Below are 18,535 nucleotides of genomic sequence, written 5' to 3'. Positions count from 1 at the left end.
GTAATGGAGTAAATACTTGTGAGCTATTATTTACATTGGTATATATTCTTGTATATTGATACAAACTTAAATTATACATTGTTTACATTTTGAGGTCATTGTCCTCATTTGTTTCACGGTTGTTTAAAGATTGTTTAATATTCTAATATGAAGTCCTAGTCTTTAAGTTATATAGGTATTAAGAATTATAGGTCAATAGTCATACTTATAGTTATGCTAATCAGGTTCTTTAGATACAAAGATTGTATTCTACATAGATAGGTAATCTTCAGAGAGCTGGAGAATATGGCACTTAAATAACTTAGGATTCTGTTGACGTGAGACATGATTGCTCCTGGCAGCACCCGTCTATTCCCAGGAGAGTGTTGAGCACCAAAGACACGCCACTTGGAGCTTGTTTTCTTCTTGGCAAAACTGGCCTTTGGGCAAGGAACTGCTCATGCATCGACCACTGACAAAATGCACGATGTCTGGACAGGACAAGCAGGATACAAGAAAAAAGACTGTCAAATCTTGCCAAGACAGGGTAAGATGGTTTTGAAATTTTTCCTGCCTCTGAAAATGGTCTGTCAGTTACTCTAGGCCTTAGCCAAAGTTGATTGCTCCAATGTTGCAAATAAGACTTTGGGTGATTGCCTAGGTAGCCAGTTGTCTCTGACATTTGTTGCACATTTTTGGAGTTGCTTGATTGCTCTTCCTGATTACTCAAGTAGTATTATTTCCCTTCTTGGGTCTTTGACGGGGTTGAAGGCTAGATAGTTGTTACTTTCCTCTTGTGACTTGGCCAAGTTATTTATTATACAAGATGTAAACTCCTTAGAATAGGATAATTATTGAAACATTTATCACGTTTCTTGCTTGATATTGTTTATGCTGTTGTAATTCTAATTTTTATACCTGATATTTGTTCTTATTGTTATAATTTTGTATTAGGCTTAGAACTTTATTTAAACAAAAGGGGGAGGTTGCTGCAGGAATTCCTACAGCCAGCAGCCTTTAAGTTACCCACCCTCTTGGGCATGGCCTCTTATACTATAAATGCTGATGTAAAGCACACATCTGGCCTCTCTTCCAGCTGTGGGATTCGGTTGCTGTTCCCTGTTCGAGCAGAGGACTGTAATCTGTGAGTGTGCCCCTAAATAAATAACCGTCTATTATACTCAATTCTGAGCTAGTGTGGGATTTCTTTTAAGCATCCATCTTCATTCATTGATCATTTTAGGAGTCATTCAGTGAGTTATTTTCTGAATCTTTTATGAAAACATTTTAGTTTCATTCTTAATGTTGATTAGCCAAGGTAAAAGTGGGTAGATTTTTGCTTGAATGGCAGTCTAGTTTCCATTGACTTATAGCTGTAAGCAGTCTAATTTCCATTTTCTTACAGCTGTTTCTACCTAAAATCTCGATTCTTTTTCTCCTAGGCTTTGTCTAAGAAGAGATATTTTTGTTATTCTGAGGACTTGATGGGCCCTTAAAATATGAAGATATGTTCCTTCTAAGACTTGTCTGGAAGCCGGGCGATGGTGGCGCACGCCTTTAATCCCAGCACTCGGGAGGCAGAGGCAGGCGGATCTCTGTGAGTTCGAGACCAGCCTGGTCTACAAGAGCTAGTTCCAGGACAGGCTCCAAAACCACAGAGAAACCCTGTCTCGAAAAACCAAAATAAAAAAAAAAAGACTTGTCTGGAAATGTTGCAATATTTATATCCATTTTTTTCTTTAGTTTTTTTTGAGACATGGTTTCTCTGCGTAACGGCCCTGGCTGTCCTGGAACTATCTCCAGTAGACCAGGCTGGCCTTGAACTCACAGAGATCCGCCTGCCCCTGCCTCCTGAGTGCTAGGATTAAAGGTGTGCATCATTACTGCCCAGTTAGGGTCCATTTTTCATCTCAGAATTTTCTGTTAATTTACTAATCAGCAACTCCTCTACTGTCAACCGAATATATAAATCTTTCCTACTTTGTTTTTAAGAGATTCTTTAATATTCCTCATTCATTGATGGTACATTTTGTTCTCTTGGAATAATCACTTAGGAACTTTGGGCAGAAGGTGTGTGTGTGTACTTCCCTATCACACTCCTTCTATACAACCAAGCTGTTTTTCTTCTCTCCATCGCCCAAGTGCTAGGTGTGCATCACTTCACCCAGCTTCTGGTCTCTTAATTTGAATTCTTTGACTCTTTTAGTTTGTCCATTTACGATTGCATATTGTTATGGGAAAGGTATTCATACCCTACATTGCTAGTTTTTTGGGTTTGTTTTTTGTTGCTTTGGTTTCTGGTTTTTCGAGACAGGGTTTCTCTAATTAACAGTCCTGGCTGTCCTGGAACTAGCTCTGTAGACCAGGCTGGCCTCGAACTCACAGAGATTCACCTGTGTCTGCCTGTGCTGGGATTAAAGGTAAGCACCACCAACCACTACGCCGGGCTACTTGCTAGGGTTTTTAATTTTATTTTTTTGAGTCCGTCAATTTGGCTTATTCTACAAATCCAACAAACCTATCTTCTTTTTTTTTTCTTCATTTTTTTTAAATGTTCTTATGGTTTATTTAACTTTATTTTATGTGCATTGGTGAGAAGGTGTCAGATCCCCTGGAACTGGATCTTCTGACAGTTATGAGCTGCCATGTGGGTGCTGGGAATTGAACCCGGGTCCTCTGGAAGAGCAGTCTATCTTCTTTAGCCTCCCAGTTCTCTTATTTCCATTGCACCGGGAACGTTCTTCATTCCAAGGCCCGCCCATCCATCCTTTTCACTCTTCTAGGAGTCAAGGTCGCATCCAGCTCAGCAGCGATTTTCAAGCCAGAACCAGACTCGCTCTTACTTAATCTCTTACTTAATTTTCCGTCAAATACTCGCAGACCTACGGACCAAGCACATCTTCAGGTTTGATGAGGCGGGATGGAGGGCCACCTGTCTCGGCTTAGCCAAATCAACCGCTGCAGCGGTTCCTGCCTCCCGCAGGTGCCCGCAGGCAGGACGACCCCGCGGCGCACGGGGCTGGGGCAGTGCAGCGGCCACACCTGCGTCTTCCCACGGCTTCATAAGAGGTGGGCGGACAGCACCACCTCGCAGGGTGAGAGCGGCCACGGCCACACACACACGCCGGTCTGCGCTAACCGTCACACAGGCCGCGCCCTCTCGCGTGGAACGCGGCGCTCGGGGGTTCAACGGCCTGTGGTGCGCAGGCGCGCGACACCCTGGCCGGCTCAGCTCCGCCGCTGCCCTCCCGGAGCAGCCCGGACTTGGGCGGCGCGCAACGGCAGCGCGGGTGCGGGCGAACGGCAGACAGGTAGTGGCGGGCCGCAGAGGGATGAGGGATGCGCTACCGCCGCCCTCCGCACGCCTTCCCGCCTCGGGTCACGGGAAGGCCGAGGGGGCAGGCAGGAGGACCAGCTGGGGAGGCGCGGGACGGCGGCCGCTCGAGTAGAGCCACGTGAAATGGGATGGCTTGCGGCCGGTTCCCGCATCTTCCGCTCGCTCCTGCATCGCGGCCTAATACTCTCGGTTCCCAAAGAGTGGCGAGAGATTCCAGCCCATACTGAGTTGCCGTGGGAAATGACGCTCCTAAGCGAGCTTGAGACGTCCTTGAGCAAGCACTGTAATCAACCTGGCCCAGCTGCGACTTCACGCCAGCCATTGGCAATCAAATGATTGGGAAGGTGCCTTCCTCCATAAAAGCTGGACTTTGGGGTTTGTAGGGAGTGTGGCAGAAGGGTTCATGAAAACTCTTACGGTATTCCCTCAGTCTTATGATCTATAAATTTTACAACTGATTTTTTTAAAAATATTTTTTCAGGCTGGTTGTTAAAGGGCCTTTTTGTTTGTTTGTTTTTCTGCCATGGGTTTGACCACTTTCTCTCAAAAGTTTTTATTTTTCCTCCTTAAATGCTCTAGCACAATGTCTGAACAAGAGCGTATTCAGGACTGTCTGAGGAAAGAGATAAGGTCACTCCTTATTTCCACTAAAGATGGTCTGACCCCACAACAGTTGGAGAAGGAGTACCTTTTGATGGTTGGGAACCATCTACCACTCCGAATCCTTGGATATCGGTCCACTATGGAGCTGGTGTTGGATATGCCTGATGTGGTTTGTGTCTGCCCCTGTGGGGATGGTACGGTAATACTGAAAGGTACGTTTAAGATTTTGGAAGATGTATAAGCTTTATAATTAAAAGATATTATTCAGTATAGAGTTGTCCTAACTGTACAGTTAATCCTATATTTCAGGGTGGCGGATGTCAAAGGATGGTGGTCTTTAGCATGTTTGAGGTTATGGGCAAAGAGAAGAGCAAAACACCATCCCACCCCCAAATTTCCATGCTCCAGAAAAATGGATAGTCACAAAACTATATTTGAATCAGATTACTGGTTTTGAAATTCCTAAAACTCAGTTTAAATTTTATGAAGCACAAAAATGTCATTGTAGGCAAGTTTGGTCTTCATTAATAGTCTCAACTTCCAGGTGTCAACAGTAATAAGACAGTAGGGTAGGCTCTTTGCGTCTTCTGGTAGAGGAGTTAGGAAACTGTTGGTCAGAATGTGAAAATGGTGGGGCCAGGAGCCTGGTGTTATGCTGCCTACATAGACTGCTCCTTGGAGAGAGAAAACTGCCTGCACAATTGCAGTTACAAAGAAGTGGAGTTTGGCTTTTACCTGAAAGTGACTTTTCCCCCCGTGTCTCCTTAGCCATTCCAGATGAATCCACCAAAGGAATAGCAAGTTTAGTTGCAAAGCAGAGGAGAAGCCATAAGGTCCGAAACTCCATACAGAAGGGAAGAACCAGCGTTTGCTCTGGCCGGGTGCCTTACCGGGGAAGGGTGCCCCCTATACTCCCAGCCTTTGTGAAGAGTGAGTTGAAAGACCTTCTGGCATTTTCTCCTGTGCTCCTTTCTGACTTTGAGAAGGCGTTTGCCAGGCGCTTTGGACGATCGTTTCAGTATATGCAGTACGGATTCCTCTCCATGTTTGAAGTGCTCAGTGCTGCTTCGGATGTCATTTCTGTAGAGCAGACCAGAGCTGGCTCCTTGCTGACACTAAAAAAGAGTGCACCAGGGGAAAAGCAGAGAGGCTGGCCAGCAGGTAAGCTCGGAGGGGTGGCGTTAACCTTGGGTCATGCCCATGCCCTTTCAAAAATATGGTCACTTGAGAAAGACCCGCACAAGTCAGTAGCAGTTGACACCTCAGTGTGATGGGGAACACCTCAGAAGGTTCCACCCCAGGATGAAGAGCTACAGGCAGTTAACAGCTGCAGAGAGAGAATCAGTCTTATCCAGAGACAAGCCATATGATGGGTTCCCTTTTTGCTTTTTTTTTTTTTTTTTTTTTTTTTTTTGAGACAGGGTTTCTCTGTAGCAGCTCTGTCTGACCTGGAACTTGCTCTGCAGACCAGGCTGGCTTCTGCCTCCTGAGTGCTGGGATTAGAGATGTGTGCCACCACTGCCCAGTTTATGATGGATTTTCTAATCCCAAGAAGTCAGTCCTAAATATATCTATATGTGAGCAATGCCCAAGTGAACTCAGCAGGCTGTGTTCATATACATACGTGTGTGGGGCGAGGCGGGGAGACTAGAGGGGAGAGGGTGAAGTGGAAATGATATACAGTATTTATTCATCTATAAAATTATAAAAAAATGAAATTAGAAAAAATTGTGGGGCTAGAGAGATGGCTCAGCAGATAAGAGTGCTGGCTGCTCTTCCAGAGGCCCAACATTCAGCACTGTGCACTTACAGTTGTCTAACTTGGGGTACAGACCATCTCATCCCCCTTTCTGGCCTCTGTGGGCACCAGCCATGCATATGTCACACAGACATACTTGCAGGCCAAATACCCATACACATGAAATGTTTTTTAGAAATAATTGTTCTGCCGGGCGATGGTGGCACACGCCTTTAATCCCAGCACTCGGGAGGCAGAGGCAGGTGGATCTCTGTGAGTTCGAGACCAGCCTGGTCAACAGAGCGAGTTCCAGGACAGGCTCCAAAGCCACAGAGAAACCCTGTCTCGAAAAACCAAAAAAAAAAAAAATGTTCTGTGGATGAGTACATGTTAGAGCAATCCTGACATGTATAGAAAAGGAATTGAAGGAATGAGTTAAAGTTAAAATCGGTGTTTCACTTGCAAGTTGAATAATGATTGGCAGATTAGCTCATCTGCATAAGCCTTGATCTCCAGATCTCCAAAGTACATGTAATACATGGGATTCAGAGTTGTACTGAGGACTTTCCATGAGACAAGGTCTGTAGAGAGCCTGCTGTTTAATAAGTCTATACTACGCAGTAGATGGCTCAAGGGTGATGTGATCATTCTAGACCTTAGAACATACACTGCTCAGGGAAGGGAGCCTAGTGCAGAGAATTTCATGCCTGTGTCACTGACCCTTTCCCCAATGTCTGCATTTAGATCAAAGTAAGTGAGTCATGAGACTCATGAATTTACAAAGCAGTGTTTAAACTGGTGGGTGATGGACTGTCTTGGAACTGTGTTGGGGGTGTGTGCTAGCCCACTCTGCCTGTCCTGGAACTGTTGGGGGTGTGTGCTAGCCCACTCTGCCTGTCCTGGAACTGTCGGGGTATGTGCTAGCCTGCTCCGCCTGTCCTGGAACTGTTGGGGGTGTGTGCTAGCCCGCTCTGCCTGTCCTGGAACTCTTGGGGGTGTGTACTAGCTCGCTCTGCCTGTCCTGGAACTGTGTTGGGGATATGCATGTCAACCTTATCAGTGTAATTCAGGGGCTCAGATTTAGGAAAACTCAGCTGTGCCATTAAACTTAACAAGGGTTGGGTATGTAACTTGGTGGTAGAGCATTAACAAGGGTTGGGTATGTAACTTGGTGGTAGAGCACTTACCTAGCATGTACAAGACCCTGGGTTTGTTCTTCAGCACTGGAAGGAAACAGACAAAAAAGTATGTAAAGCAGTTTTCACACATTTCCTGAACAGTAGAAGTAGATGTTCCTTCCTGGTGACTGGCTTGTTCACGTTTTCAATCCATGGCTCATCTCCATGATATCAGATATCTCAGGAGTAATTGGTGTATTTGGTAAACTTGATATTGGGGTAAAGAATGGACTAAGCTGTGATGCTTTTCAGGGATACATGCTGTGCTACAGAATACACTCCCCGATATTTATGAGAATTTAAATTGTAGGACCATCCCATAACCTTTACAGCGTTTTCTCCTCCCTTTCTTTAAAAAAGGTGGTCAACCACCATGAGAAGCATAGTTCTATGCAAACTTCTTAGTTGGATACTGTTAGCTCTTTGAAATGAAGCACAGTTTGTTTGTTTATTTTTAAAAGATTTTATTATGTATAGTGTTCTGCCTGTACGTATGTCTGCAGGCCAGAAGAGGGCACCAGGTCTCATTATGGATGGTTGTGAGCCACCATGTGGTTTCTGGGAATTGAACTCAGGATCTCTTGAAGAGCAGCCAGTGCTCTTAACCTCTGAGCCATCTCTCCAGCCCGAAATACAGTTTTAAAGGTTTTTTTTTTTCTCCTATAAAATGCTACTTCTCAGTCATATTCAGGAGACCTAACATGGAGTTTTAGAGAGTAGCAATCTTTTCAGGAACATAGTTTCTTAGTATTTTTTTTTAAATGAATCACTTATATAGTAAGTTTTATTGGCTGTATACATTTTTTTTCTTTAATTTTTTCTTCTAAGTTGAGGCTGTTAGCTCACAGTCTTTTTCTCTAAAAATCTCTGGGAAATTGCTAGTCACTGTTTTTTCTTTTCTTCATAAAAGGTAAAACTTTTACTCAGCCATTTAGAATGAAGCAACAGGGGTCATATTATTCTACTGGATTCCCAGTAGCGAAGACCTGCTTTTCCCAACGCACTTCAAGTATGGAGTCACTAAAGCCAGTATTGAGTATGGAGAAGATGCCCACACTCAGCACAGCGGAGACTTCAAGGCTGAACCACACTGGAAAACTAAACCAGGTAAGCTGCTGGAGGTCAGGGATAGAATTATGCAAAAAATATGCTTTTGAGCTCAGTGTGTTCACTTAGACCTGACGGGAAAGTTGACTAACCTGGAGCTGGAGAAGTCACGCCATCATCGACAGCTCCTGTGGAGGACCCAGGTTCAGTCCCAGCACGTGGTGGCTCACAACATCTGTAACTCCAGCTGCAGGGGACCTGACGTCCCCTCCTGGCCTCTGCAGATACCAGGCCACATATGTACATGCAAGCATTTACCTATACACACAAAATAATAAAGACAGAAGGTTGACGCTAGCCATTCCTTGATTGTAGGTGTCACTAACCCTTCCCATTTATCTCTCCTGTTTTATTCCCTACATTGTTTCTGGGAGGTTTGGGCAGACACCTCCATGTCTGCACTTCTGTTTAGTATTATGTCATTTGATTTTATGCTGAAGAATATATCTAAAAATCATGTTATTTGTCTTACGCACATAGTTGCCTTTTGTACATTATCTTTGAAGTGTCAGGGTCACTTGCTCATTTTATAAGATTGAGTTGTCATTTTATTAAAATAGAAGAATTTTTTTTCCAAGACAGGCTTTCTCTGTGTAGCTCTGACTGTACTGGAACTCACTCTGTAGACCAGGCTAGCCTTGAACTCAGAGAGATCCACCTGTGCTGGGATGAAAGGTGTGTTCATCACTATAGCCTGGTGAAATGGATAGAAGAATTTATATGTACTTTCTCCTGGCTTATGGTTTAACTTGTTAAATTTTTAGATTTTATGTATTTAATTTTTGGGCATCAAAGGGTGTGGTGTATTTCATAAGCAGAAGAAAGCACTGATTTTCATTTGTATAAAATATTTGCAGCATAATAGAGCTAATTGAGAGATTTATTATCTTAACTTTACAGTCACAGCAGGTTTCCTCATTACCAGTTTTCAAGGGATACAACTTAAACTAGTACTGTATTTCTCTGCATGGTTGAAATTAATGTTCCAGTCTTCCATATAGCAGTATTTTGCCTGTTGAACTGGCCTGCATGGATTTGCTGTAACCTAAGCTGATGGAAGCCAGCACTTTGTCTTCTTAGCTCAGATGAAGCCTTCCATGTTCATATGTGGGGCCCTTCCTCAGCACACCGCAGACCCTGCAGACAGTGCCAAGAGCCGAGGCTTCTATAAAAACCATCTGCTTCCAGCACCATAAAGGGGAGAGCGCCTGTGTCTGTTTACTTGAAGGTGATGTGGCTGTGGGCTGGGTTATTACCAGCTAAGAGTCCTCTCAGGCCACCTCCTCCCCCCCAGAAGCTTGAGATGTAGAGAGGCTGAAGGTCTTGTTCCAGTGACTCCAGGATTTGTCTCACAGTTCCAGTTCATCATGGCAGGGCACCCCAGAAACAGGGGCTCGAGTGAACTGGTCCTCTCACAACCACAGTCAAGACCAGAGAGCAATGGATTAATAATTAACGTTGGTGCCCAGTTTGCCAGCTCTGTTTTATACTGTCTAGGCTGTTCTGCCTGGGGAACGGCTCCACTCATAGTTAAGGTTTATCTTCTAATTTATATTAACACAGTCAAGACAGTCTCTTAAAGATGTTCCAAGAAGTTATAGGTTTATTTATTTTATTCTGTGTATATGAATGTTTTGCCTATATGCCTGTATGTATGTGTACCATGTGCATGCCTGGTGGCCAGGAAGGCCAGAAGAGGCTATCAGGTTCCCTGGAACTAGAGTTACAGATGGTTGTGAGCCAGCAGGTGGATGCTGGGAATTGAACCTGGGTCTTCTGCAAGGCTGGTGTTTCAGCCACTGGACCGTCTTTCCAGCTCCACTCTTGCTTCTCTTAATCTTGCCTTCTGTAGATGGAAGCCTTTGATTCTTGGTAATCTAATTTTTTGAGTTTCATGTGGTTCTTGTTTACTAATCTTTACTGGATATAAAATGACAAATTCTAAATTTTTTCTCAAATTTTTGAGATTTAGATTATATATTTCAGTCTATTACCAATTTCAAATTAATCTTTGTATAATATGCCAGTTCTGAAGTTTCCTGAATAAGGATTGCCAGTTATCAGTGGGACCAGGATTTATCCCTGGTGCATGAACTGGCTGTTTGGAGCCCATTCCCTATGGAGGGATACCTTCCTTGCTCAGTCGCGATATGGGGGGAGGGTCTTGGTCCTGCCTCAACTTGATATGCCAGACTTTGTAGACTCCCCATGGGAGGCCTTACCCTTTCTGAGGAATGGATAGGAGGTTGGGTGTGAGGTAGGGTAGGAGGAGGGGAGGGAGGGGGAACTGTGGTTGGTATATAGAATGAAAAAAAAAAACCTTTTAAATAAGAAGTGTTAAAAAAAGGCTCGCCAGTTATGGTAGTGCGGTTTGTTGGACCTGCATGCTCCCCACACTGAATACCTCGTTACCCAGTGCTCCTTGATCGTTTTATAGTAGCTTAAAATTATAAAATTGAGTCCTACAAATTTCTTGTTTACAATTGTTTGGTTATTCTACATTTTACATCTCCATGTATATTTAGTTGTATAGAAATCTGATTAATTTTTGTCAAAAGTAAGTCTTATGATTTTGACTAGAATTGCATTGGATATTATAGGTGAGTTTGATGAAAAATAATGTTAAATCTCAGAATTCAAGAAAATAGCATTCCTCATTATTTTTATCTTTAAATTCTCTCAGTGTCTAATAACTTTCAGTATATATGGCTTGTATACATTTTATTAAGCTTACTTATGCCTTTCATATTTTTATTGTGTTAAAGATGATATTTTCATGTTAATTATTGCTTATATATTTTTATGAGAATGGGTATTTTTGCCTGTGGCATATGCCTGAGCACAGTGTATACAGCTCGTGCCTTCAGAGCCCAGAAGAGGGTGTCACATCACCTGAAACTGGAGTCACAGACAGTTGTGAGAGGCCATGTGCCATATGGGTGCTGGGAAAGAAGCTAGTGCCATTTTTTTTTGAGGTAGTTTCTATGTGTAGCCCTGGCTGTACTGGAACTTTCTGTGTAGACCAGGCTGGCCTTGAACTCAAGAGATCCATCTGCCTCTGTTTCCCAAGTGCTGGGAATAAAGGTATGCACCACCACTGCCAGTGCGTGTAGCCGCTGAAGCCTTCTCTCCTGCCCCAGTTTTGCTTCAGTATGTCTACCTTCTTTCTCATCATCCTTAGGCTGGGCTCTCTAATATGAAAAGAAATGGTGGGAGTGGAGATGCTTGCCCTGTTTCTGACTTGTGTGCATGCGTGTGCGTGCGTGTGTTTGCGCGCATGTTGGTGGACATCTTTCTCAATCACTGTCTATTTCTCAATATTTGCCCGCCCTCCTCTTCACCTACATCTTGATGAGAGGCCAGGCCTGTGCTTCTGAATAACTGTTAGGTAGCAATTCTTAGCCACTGCCCACATGCATAGCCCTTCTGTCCTACCATTTCTTTCTTCCTTTGCTTATATTACATAAAGGAGCTTCCCCCACTGTTCTCTAGACAAGGCCATTAATTCCACTTGTGCCCTGACTCAACACTCCTTCCTACCTTTCAGGACCTTGCTGAAAGTCATTAGGCAGTCACTAAGTATGTAATAAATACTAAGTAACTTCAGAAAATGAATGGCAAGTATCCTTGTACCAGGTTAACTGCTGACTATAGAATTTTTGTAGATAATGCTGTTTATCTTGGAATATTCCTCAGTGCCTAGTTTCACACAAATCCCATTTGTATATTTATATAATATAAAATGTCTCAATGATACTTAAAATTTTAACTATGTGCATGCGTTGTCTGTATATGAGTATGTTCATGTGAATGCAGGTGCCCACGGAGGTCAAAGTCTGGGAACCGAGCTCAGGCTCTCTACAAGAGAGTAAGTGGTCTTAAACTTTGAGCCATCTCTGTGGCGGCCGTCAGTGCCACTTTTTAAGAACAGGATTGGACTCATTTGATTGAAAAACATTTCCTTTTATAGATTGCTTACATTTGTCTTTGACTTTTTAGTGATTTGACTTTTTCTTTTATTCATAGTTGGAGAACACATTCAAATCAGTTATTGCCCAAGTTGGACCAGGGGGGACTATTGATCCAGACTTAAAACATAAGATAAAATTTGTAAGTATTTTCCATTTCTGGGAAACAAAAATAATTTTTAAATCAGAAAAAGCAATAAAATTGGACTTAAAATTTTAATGTGAAATTGTTTAGAAAATGGTCCTTCTATTCTTCTCTCTTCATCCATTGCCCAACAAACAGTTCCAGATCTGTCTAATCCAATGTCCTTTCCTGTATATGTAGCATTATTACAAATATTATTACAATATCTCTGTTTATGTTCCATGTTTCACTTAGGAAGACCTGTGAGGGATTAAAGTCTGAGTTGCTTTGGACCTTGGCTATTTAAAAGTTTCTGCAGTTGAAGTCCCTTGAACAGTTATGTAGTGTATAGGCTGCCATCAAAGACACCAGGCATTTGATTTGTTGAAGATAAAAGTTGCTGCACTACTATTAAAATCTGAATTGGTAGACCCTTGGGATGATAGCTTTACTTTCAGCCACATGACCTCCCTTCACTTACTGTGACTTTGGTGGGACATAGGTCAATCCAATATGCTCAGGCACCTTCTCATTGCTTTTGAAACTTGGACAAGTGTCTAACAATTGTTTGTTCAAGGATGTTCATGATTAATACAACATCAAAAAAAATTAGAGGAAAAGTATTTGTTGATTAAGGATTCATTTAAACTAAGGATCATGATGTGGCTCCTAAGAGTTAATGCCTGCTGCCATTGGTTCCCAAGGCAGTGTGCCCTGTACATGCTGCAGGGCTTCTGCCACGGTTGCTGTGTCCTTTCGTGTGAAATGATGGGTAATGGGGCACATATGTGTGCCCGTCTGAAAGGATGTTTCCTGAAATACAGCAGAAATTGTCTCTTCGTCACAAGATTTTAAAGAGGTATTTACTTTATATCTTCTTTGATGTGTGAATTAAAATTTTATATAAAATACATCTAGAAGGTTTAAGAAGGCACAATGTTCTTTATACTGTATTGAGATTGAAGCAAGTCCATTTCTGGGGACTTGTCCTAAAATTATGCAAATGTGCAAAATGAAATATTTATGATAGTATGTTTTTTGAAATTAAAACCAATCTTAGTTTTGTCCAAATATTTCAATTTTATCTGTGTTTTTTTTCTGTTGATTAGGTTGTATCTAAGTTTCCACAAGGTTTGTTTATTTCTAAACTGCTTGGAGAATTTGAGGTAACTATTTTCTTCTTACTAGCCTACTCTCTGTATTGCTTAATTTTCTTATAATAGACTAATTTGCTGTTGCTCCTGGATCCTCTAAATCTGTGCTTTTAACACTTATATCTTGTTTTGTGTCTTAGTTGCTTTTTAAATCATTATGATAGTTAAGATATGGCTAGTAACAAATATTTAGTTATGAATAGGAAGACTGTTTTTACTACTTACTGTTATAACATCATTGAAATATAATGATTAGCAAATATTTTTGGCTTTTTTGGAGACAGGGTTTCTCTGTAGCTTTGGAGCCTGTCTGGAGCTTGCTCTGTAGACCAGGCTGGGCTCGAACTCACAGAGCTCTTCCTGTCTCTGCCTTCTAAGTGCTGGGATTAAAGATGAGTGCCACCACCGTGCAACTTGATAACATATTTTTAAAAGTGTGACAGTACCAAGAAGAGATGTGTAAAAGCAGAACACTCCATATACAGTCTTGATTTTATACTCAGTAATAATATCAAGAATGAAGGCACTATAAAGACATTTCTGATAATCAAGAAATAGAGAAATGTGAATAGACCTGTATTGTAAGAAAAGGTAAATATAATACTTAAGGCTAAATGAAATGATGCCAGATTAGAACTGAGGAACAGAGGATAAAGTGAACATGTAAGTGCACCTAAAAGGCTGCTCTCTTCTACCAATTAGAACATACTGCTATTTAAAGTTTAAAACATGAAGATGATGTAATACATATGAAAACTGTAGCTTACATCAGTGGGCCGGGGTTCTGGAAAAGAAGGGGTGTGGAAGTAGAACTATGTCAGCTTCTTTGTCGCTGATCATTGGAAGCAATACCAAAAGCACTAGAATAAAATACATCTGACGTATCAATGAATTGACTCAACTAACTATAAAGTGCACCTAAGCTGTGTTTAATATAATAACAATATGAAATTACCTTTATAGTAACTGAAAAAGCAAGATGCATAACTTATATAATCTTATATCAAAGCGCAATTAAGTTTTGACAATTTCTGGAAAGTTAGACAAAGGTGGTAATAGTTATTTGTAGGGAAATGGTTGCTAGGTGACTGAAGCATTTGGGGGTGAGCAGAGACTCGTTTGCCGCTCATTTTAATCAATTTTTTATTTGTGAGGATTTTCACCATAAATTTCTTCTTTAAAATTGTTTATTCTTTCACAATTTCATGTGTACATATGTATATATAAAACTTTGATCACCCACATCATTTGTTTTATCCTCTTCCCCCCTCCTGAAACTTATTTTTGCTGAAAATTTGCTTGGACCTTTTGAATATACTATGAACAATTACTAATTTGGGGGCTGGAGAGATAGCCCAGAGGACCTGAGTTCAGTTTCCAGCACCCATGTCAGGTGACTCATAACTGTCTATAACACCTCTGGCTTCTCAGGGCGCTGGTGCTTGTATCCACATGCAGACACGATTTTAAAAAATTAAGTCTAAAAAAGCAGTTACTTATTGATATTTTTAATCCTCCCACCCTAGTTTTATGTTATGTTTTCACAGTAATGCACACAATTCTTTGAGAAACCATTAGAGACTGGTAAACATAACAGGTAAAGAAGTTGCAATATGTAACCTGAAGAAATAGATGCTAATTCTAATTTGCCACCTCCCTTGCCCACGCCACCCTGGCCCACCCATTTGTTGTTCGGTTTGCTGATAGCTTTATGTTGGTTCAGGAGATGGAAACGTGTGTTCTGTTCTCGCATGCATGCCCATGCCTGTGGTACCTAGAGTGCCTTGAGTTTCTTCAGGAGCTGTCTGCTTGGTATCTGGGGAGGGATCTGTCACTGGGAGCTGGAGTGCAGTGGTTAGGTTAGATTGGCTGCCCATGAAACAGGCTTGTATGCATGAGTTCACTGAACCCCGAGTATCAAGGTCCAGAGTCCTCATGCTTTTCTGTTTGTTTTCCGACAGCTAATTTTTAAAGAGCAGCTTTCACCAAAACAGTTAGGGTTCTTAAACGTGACGGAACTTGTTGGCGCTCTGAGTGACATTCTCCGCGTCGAGTTCAGTGAAGAAAAGCAAGACTTGCTGGTGTTTGATGCTGACCTGAAGCCCGTCCCTCCTGGTGAGTTAAACTGGTATAATACAAACCTCCTTTCTTAACTGTGCTTTTGAAGACAAGGAAGAGTAAAGCATTAAGAGTCATCATTAGAATCACGTGACCCAAAACACCTCATGCTAGTTTGACGAGGGACCTTCTTAGTGATATTATAGTCAAGTTAAACCTGTATTGTTTAAAAAAATCAAATTTTTATAATTTAACTTATTAATTTTTGAGTTTTTTGAGATAGGTTTTTTACTATGTAGCCCAGGCTGGCCTGGAGCTCACTGTGTAACCCCTACTGGTCTTAAATCTCTGTCTCAGTCTCCTGAGTGCTGAGATTACAAGCATGAGCCACCATGTCCAGCAATTTCTTTTTTAAAAAATTATTTTTATTTTATGTGCATGGATGTTTTGTGTTTTAACAAATAAAGCTTACCTGAAGATCAGAGTGCAGAGCTAAGCCACTAGAGGCCAGGGAGTGGTGGCACACACCTTTAATCCCAGGACTCAGGAGACAGAGGCAGACAGATCTCTGTTAGTTCAAAGCCACCCTGGGCTACACAAAATTGATCCAGTTTTAAAAGAAACAGAACTCACACAATGGTGATCCCAGCACTTGGGGTCCGATGCCTTTAATCCCAGCAGTAGGGAAGTGGAGACAGGAGTGATATGGCTGTGTGGAGAGAGGAACATAAGGCGGGAGGAGACAGGAGCTCGTTGCAGTCTGAGGAGGCAGGCAGAGGACAGGATCACCCCTTTGATCTGAGCATCAGTAGAGGTAAAAGGTCTCTGTAGTGACTGGCCACACTGCTTCTCTGATCCTTCAACTTTCACTGCCTAATATCTGACTCCGGGTTTTACTTATTAAGGCTACTTAGAATTTTTGCTACACTTCTTATACAAAGACAGTCAGAATCTAGGAAATATTGAGAAACCCTACATGTTTTTTTTTGTTTTTTTGTTTTCTGAGACAGGGTTTCTCTGTGGTTTTGGAGCCTGTCCTGGAACTAGCTTTTGTAGACCAGGCTGGTCTCGAACTCACAGAGATCCGCCTGCCTCTGCCTCCCGAGTGCTGGGATTAAAGGCGCTACATATATATATTTTTACAGTAAATAAACTCCAAACCAATTTTTCCAAAAATGTCCTATTTTCTATTTCTGTATTTACTATAGGGACCCACCGTGGACCTAGGGCATTGTCTTTTATGTGGTCATGTGGATAGAGCCCATGGGTCCTTCCTCGGTTCCCCCAGTGGTGACATCTGCACTGGTGACAATATGGCCCTTTTATAAAATATATAAATGTGGGGAGGTGCATGTCTGAGTGCCTAGGAAGCTGGAGTACAGCCTCAGGTGCCGCCCACATTTTGTTTACTTTTGAAATAGGATTACTAGTTGGCTAGGAAGACCCAGGTATCCCCCTGACCCTGTTCTCCAGCACTGGGATTACAGGCAGGCATATCCTATGTCTGACTTTTTTTTTTTAATGTGGATTCTGGGGGGTCAACTGATATCCTTGTGTTGGCAAGGCTTCACTGACAGTTTTTTTAAATCTTTTTCCGGTCTATTTTATAATAAGTTTTTATTAGTGGTTATGATGTACAACTACCTTTCCATATTTTCTGTCATTGACTTACTGTCAAGATAAAAGTGCCAGTCTTGCACCTTTAAGGAGATCTTGTTCTGGTCATTGTGCTCACAGGTGTCGCAGCTGGGTAGGATTACTGAATGCTTGTCTCCCTTGGCATCTTAAAACTCCAGTGCTGGGTCAGGGCAGCTAGAGGATGAACCAAAACAATACAGGCTGCTGCCTTTGGTTGCCTCACAGAGGTTAGAGAGAAGTCCTTGTTGCGGAAGCCGCATGCTCTGAATCCAGGACTTGGAAGAACTAAGCGAGAGCTGATCTGAAGTCATAGAATTTTTTTTTTAACCACAAAAGCTCTTTTAAACGAAATAACAGAGATAGTTAGTGCTTGTAGCTTCAGTGAGTGTATTTCTATATTTAATTATGACACTTTTTGTATATAATACATTATTATATAAATATTGCCTTTGCTTTTTATGTTTAATATATTGTTTTCCATATTAATATTTTTCATTTTTACCTTTGCACAATTCTTAGATTTATTTCATTTAACCTGTGTCCTGTTGGTGGACATTTAGATTGTTTCCATTTTTACCATTATAAAGGCATTAGGACTAATATTTTTAGCTTTTTATTATTTATTTTGCTGTTCAGGCATGAAACTAGGCCCTCCTTCATTCCAGGCAAGCATCTCACTGCTGGCTGACATCCTCAGCCCTGTGATTAATCTTTTTGTGCCTACATTTTAATGTGCTTGTGAGTTTTTCTTTAGGAGCCACTGTAGTCATAGCTCTAAGGAGTCCTGTAATGTGCCAGCCCAGGTACCCGTGTATGCACAGTCACGGGTGTGTTGTGTGCAGAGGCAGGAGGATCTGTTGAGTTCAAGGCCAGCTGGTCTACAGAGTGAGTTCCAGGACAGCAAGGACTATACAGAGAAACCCTGTTTCAAGAAAAAAAAAGTATGTATATTGTATGTTAACTGCTCACTGCTTAGGAGAAATTGGAAACCAGAATGTTGAGAAAGTCGCTCGCCAAGGTTTAAGAAGTTGTACCAGCTCCTGCTTTCCCAGTGTGAGAATGTTAGGGTTTGTTTTTGCTCTACAACAGCTTCCCTTGTGTCTCCATCTGAGAGGTCAGTGATTCCCCAGCGCCTGGCACATGGGGGCCACTTAGTGGCAGTAGCTCAGGAGTGACAGGTCTGCGGCCCCCTGGCTCTTTCAGGCGGAGCCCTTTCGTCAGTCAGAAATTCGTGTTTAGTTCAACCAGACAAGAAAACAGAAGGCAACGTGTGGCTCTCCAGCCCCTCTAGAAACCCTCTGTCGACTGCAGCAGTTAGGAAGAATACATGGGACTGCCCCTTGAAGAACCACAAGGAACGAGAACAGAAACTTTACAAGAAGCCTAACCTTGTGGTAAAGCCTTTACAGCTGGTGAGTGGGGTTCAAGGACTTGATATAGTAGTCAGAATAACTGAGTGAATGTTTAGATCAGAATGCTCTTTAGGGGAAAATAGCCCTAAGAATCGTGTTCCTTGGAAGAGGCCAGTTCTTCAGTCCAGCACCTCCTTATGAAGTGTTTCCTCTGGTTTTCAGTCTTTCATTTCCCACACAGCTGATTTTTAAGATTTTCAGATGGTTGGTATCAAGTTCTCTTTTGATGGCTCTGTTGG

At 42.1% G+C, this 18,535-nt stretch overlaps 1 protein-coding gene across 3 annotated transcripts in view; it reads left to right on the top strand.

Annotated features, from left to right (window-relative positions):
• Positions 1-2,487: 2,487 nt before the first annotated feature.
• Positions 2,488-18,535, top strand: part of Tdrd5 (tudor domain containing 5) — a 49,102-nt gene continuing 33,054 nt past the window's right edge. For 2 of the 3 annotated variants that reach the window (XM_026787613.1, XM_026787612.1), the window contains exons 1-8: positions 2,488-3,048; positions 3,896-4,131; positions 4,688-5,080; positions 7,746-7,942; positions 11,969-12,052; positions 13,144-13,200; positions 15,150-15,303; positions 18,088-18,296. In XM_026787613.1, coding sequence (XP_026643414.1) covers positions 2,900-3,048; positions 3,896-4,131; positions 4,688-5,080; positions 7,746-7,942; positions 11,969-12,052; positions 13,144-13,200; positions 15,150-15,303; positions 18,088-18,296 — 1,479 coding nt within the window. In that variant the 5' untranslated portion in view covers positions 2,488-2,899. The remainder of the gene's footprint in view (positions 3,049-3,895; positions 4,132-4,687; positions 5,081-7,745; positions 7,943-11,968; positions 12,053-13,143; positions 13,201-15,149; positions 15,304-18,087; positions 18,297-18,535) is intronic. The other variant, XM_026787614.1, reaches the window with a different exon arrangement.

This window comes from Microtus ochrogaster (genome assembly GCF_000317375.1).
Source record: "Microtus ochrogaster isolate Prairie Vole_2 chromosome 6 unlocalized genomic scaffold, MicOch1.0 chr6_random_2, whole genome shotgun sequence".
Lineage (NCBI taxonomy): Eukaryota > Metazoa > Chordata > Mammalia > Rodentia > Cricetidae > Microtus > Microtus ochrogaster.
Note: the sequence above shows the minus strand (reverse complement) of the source record. Positions and strands in the feature narration are given on the sequence as shown.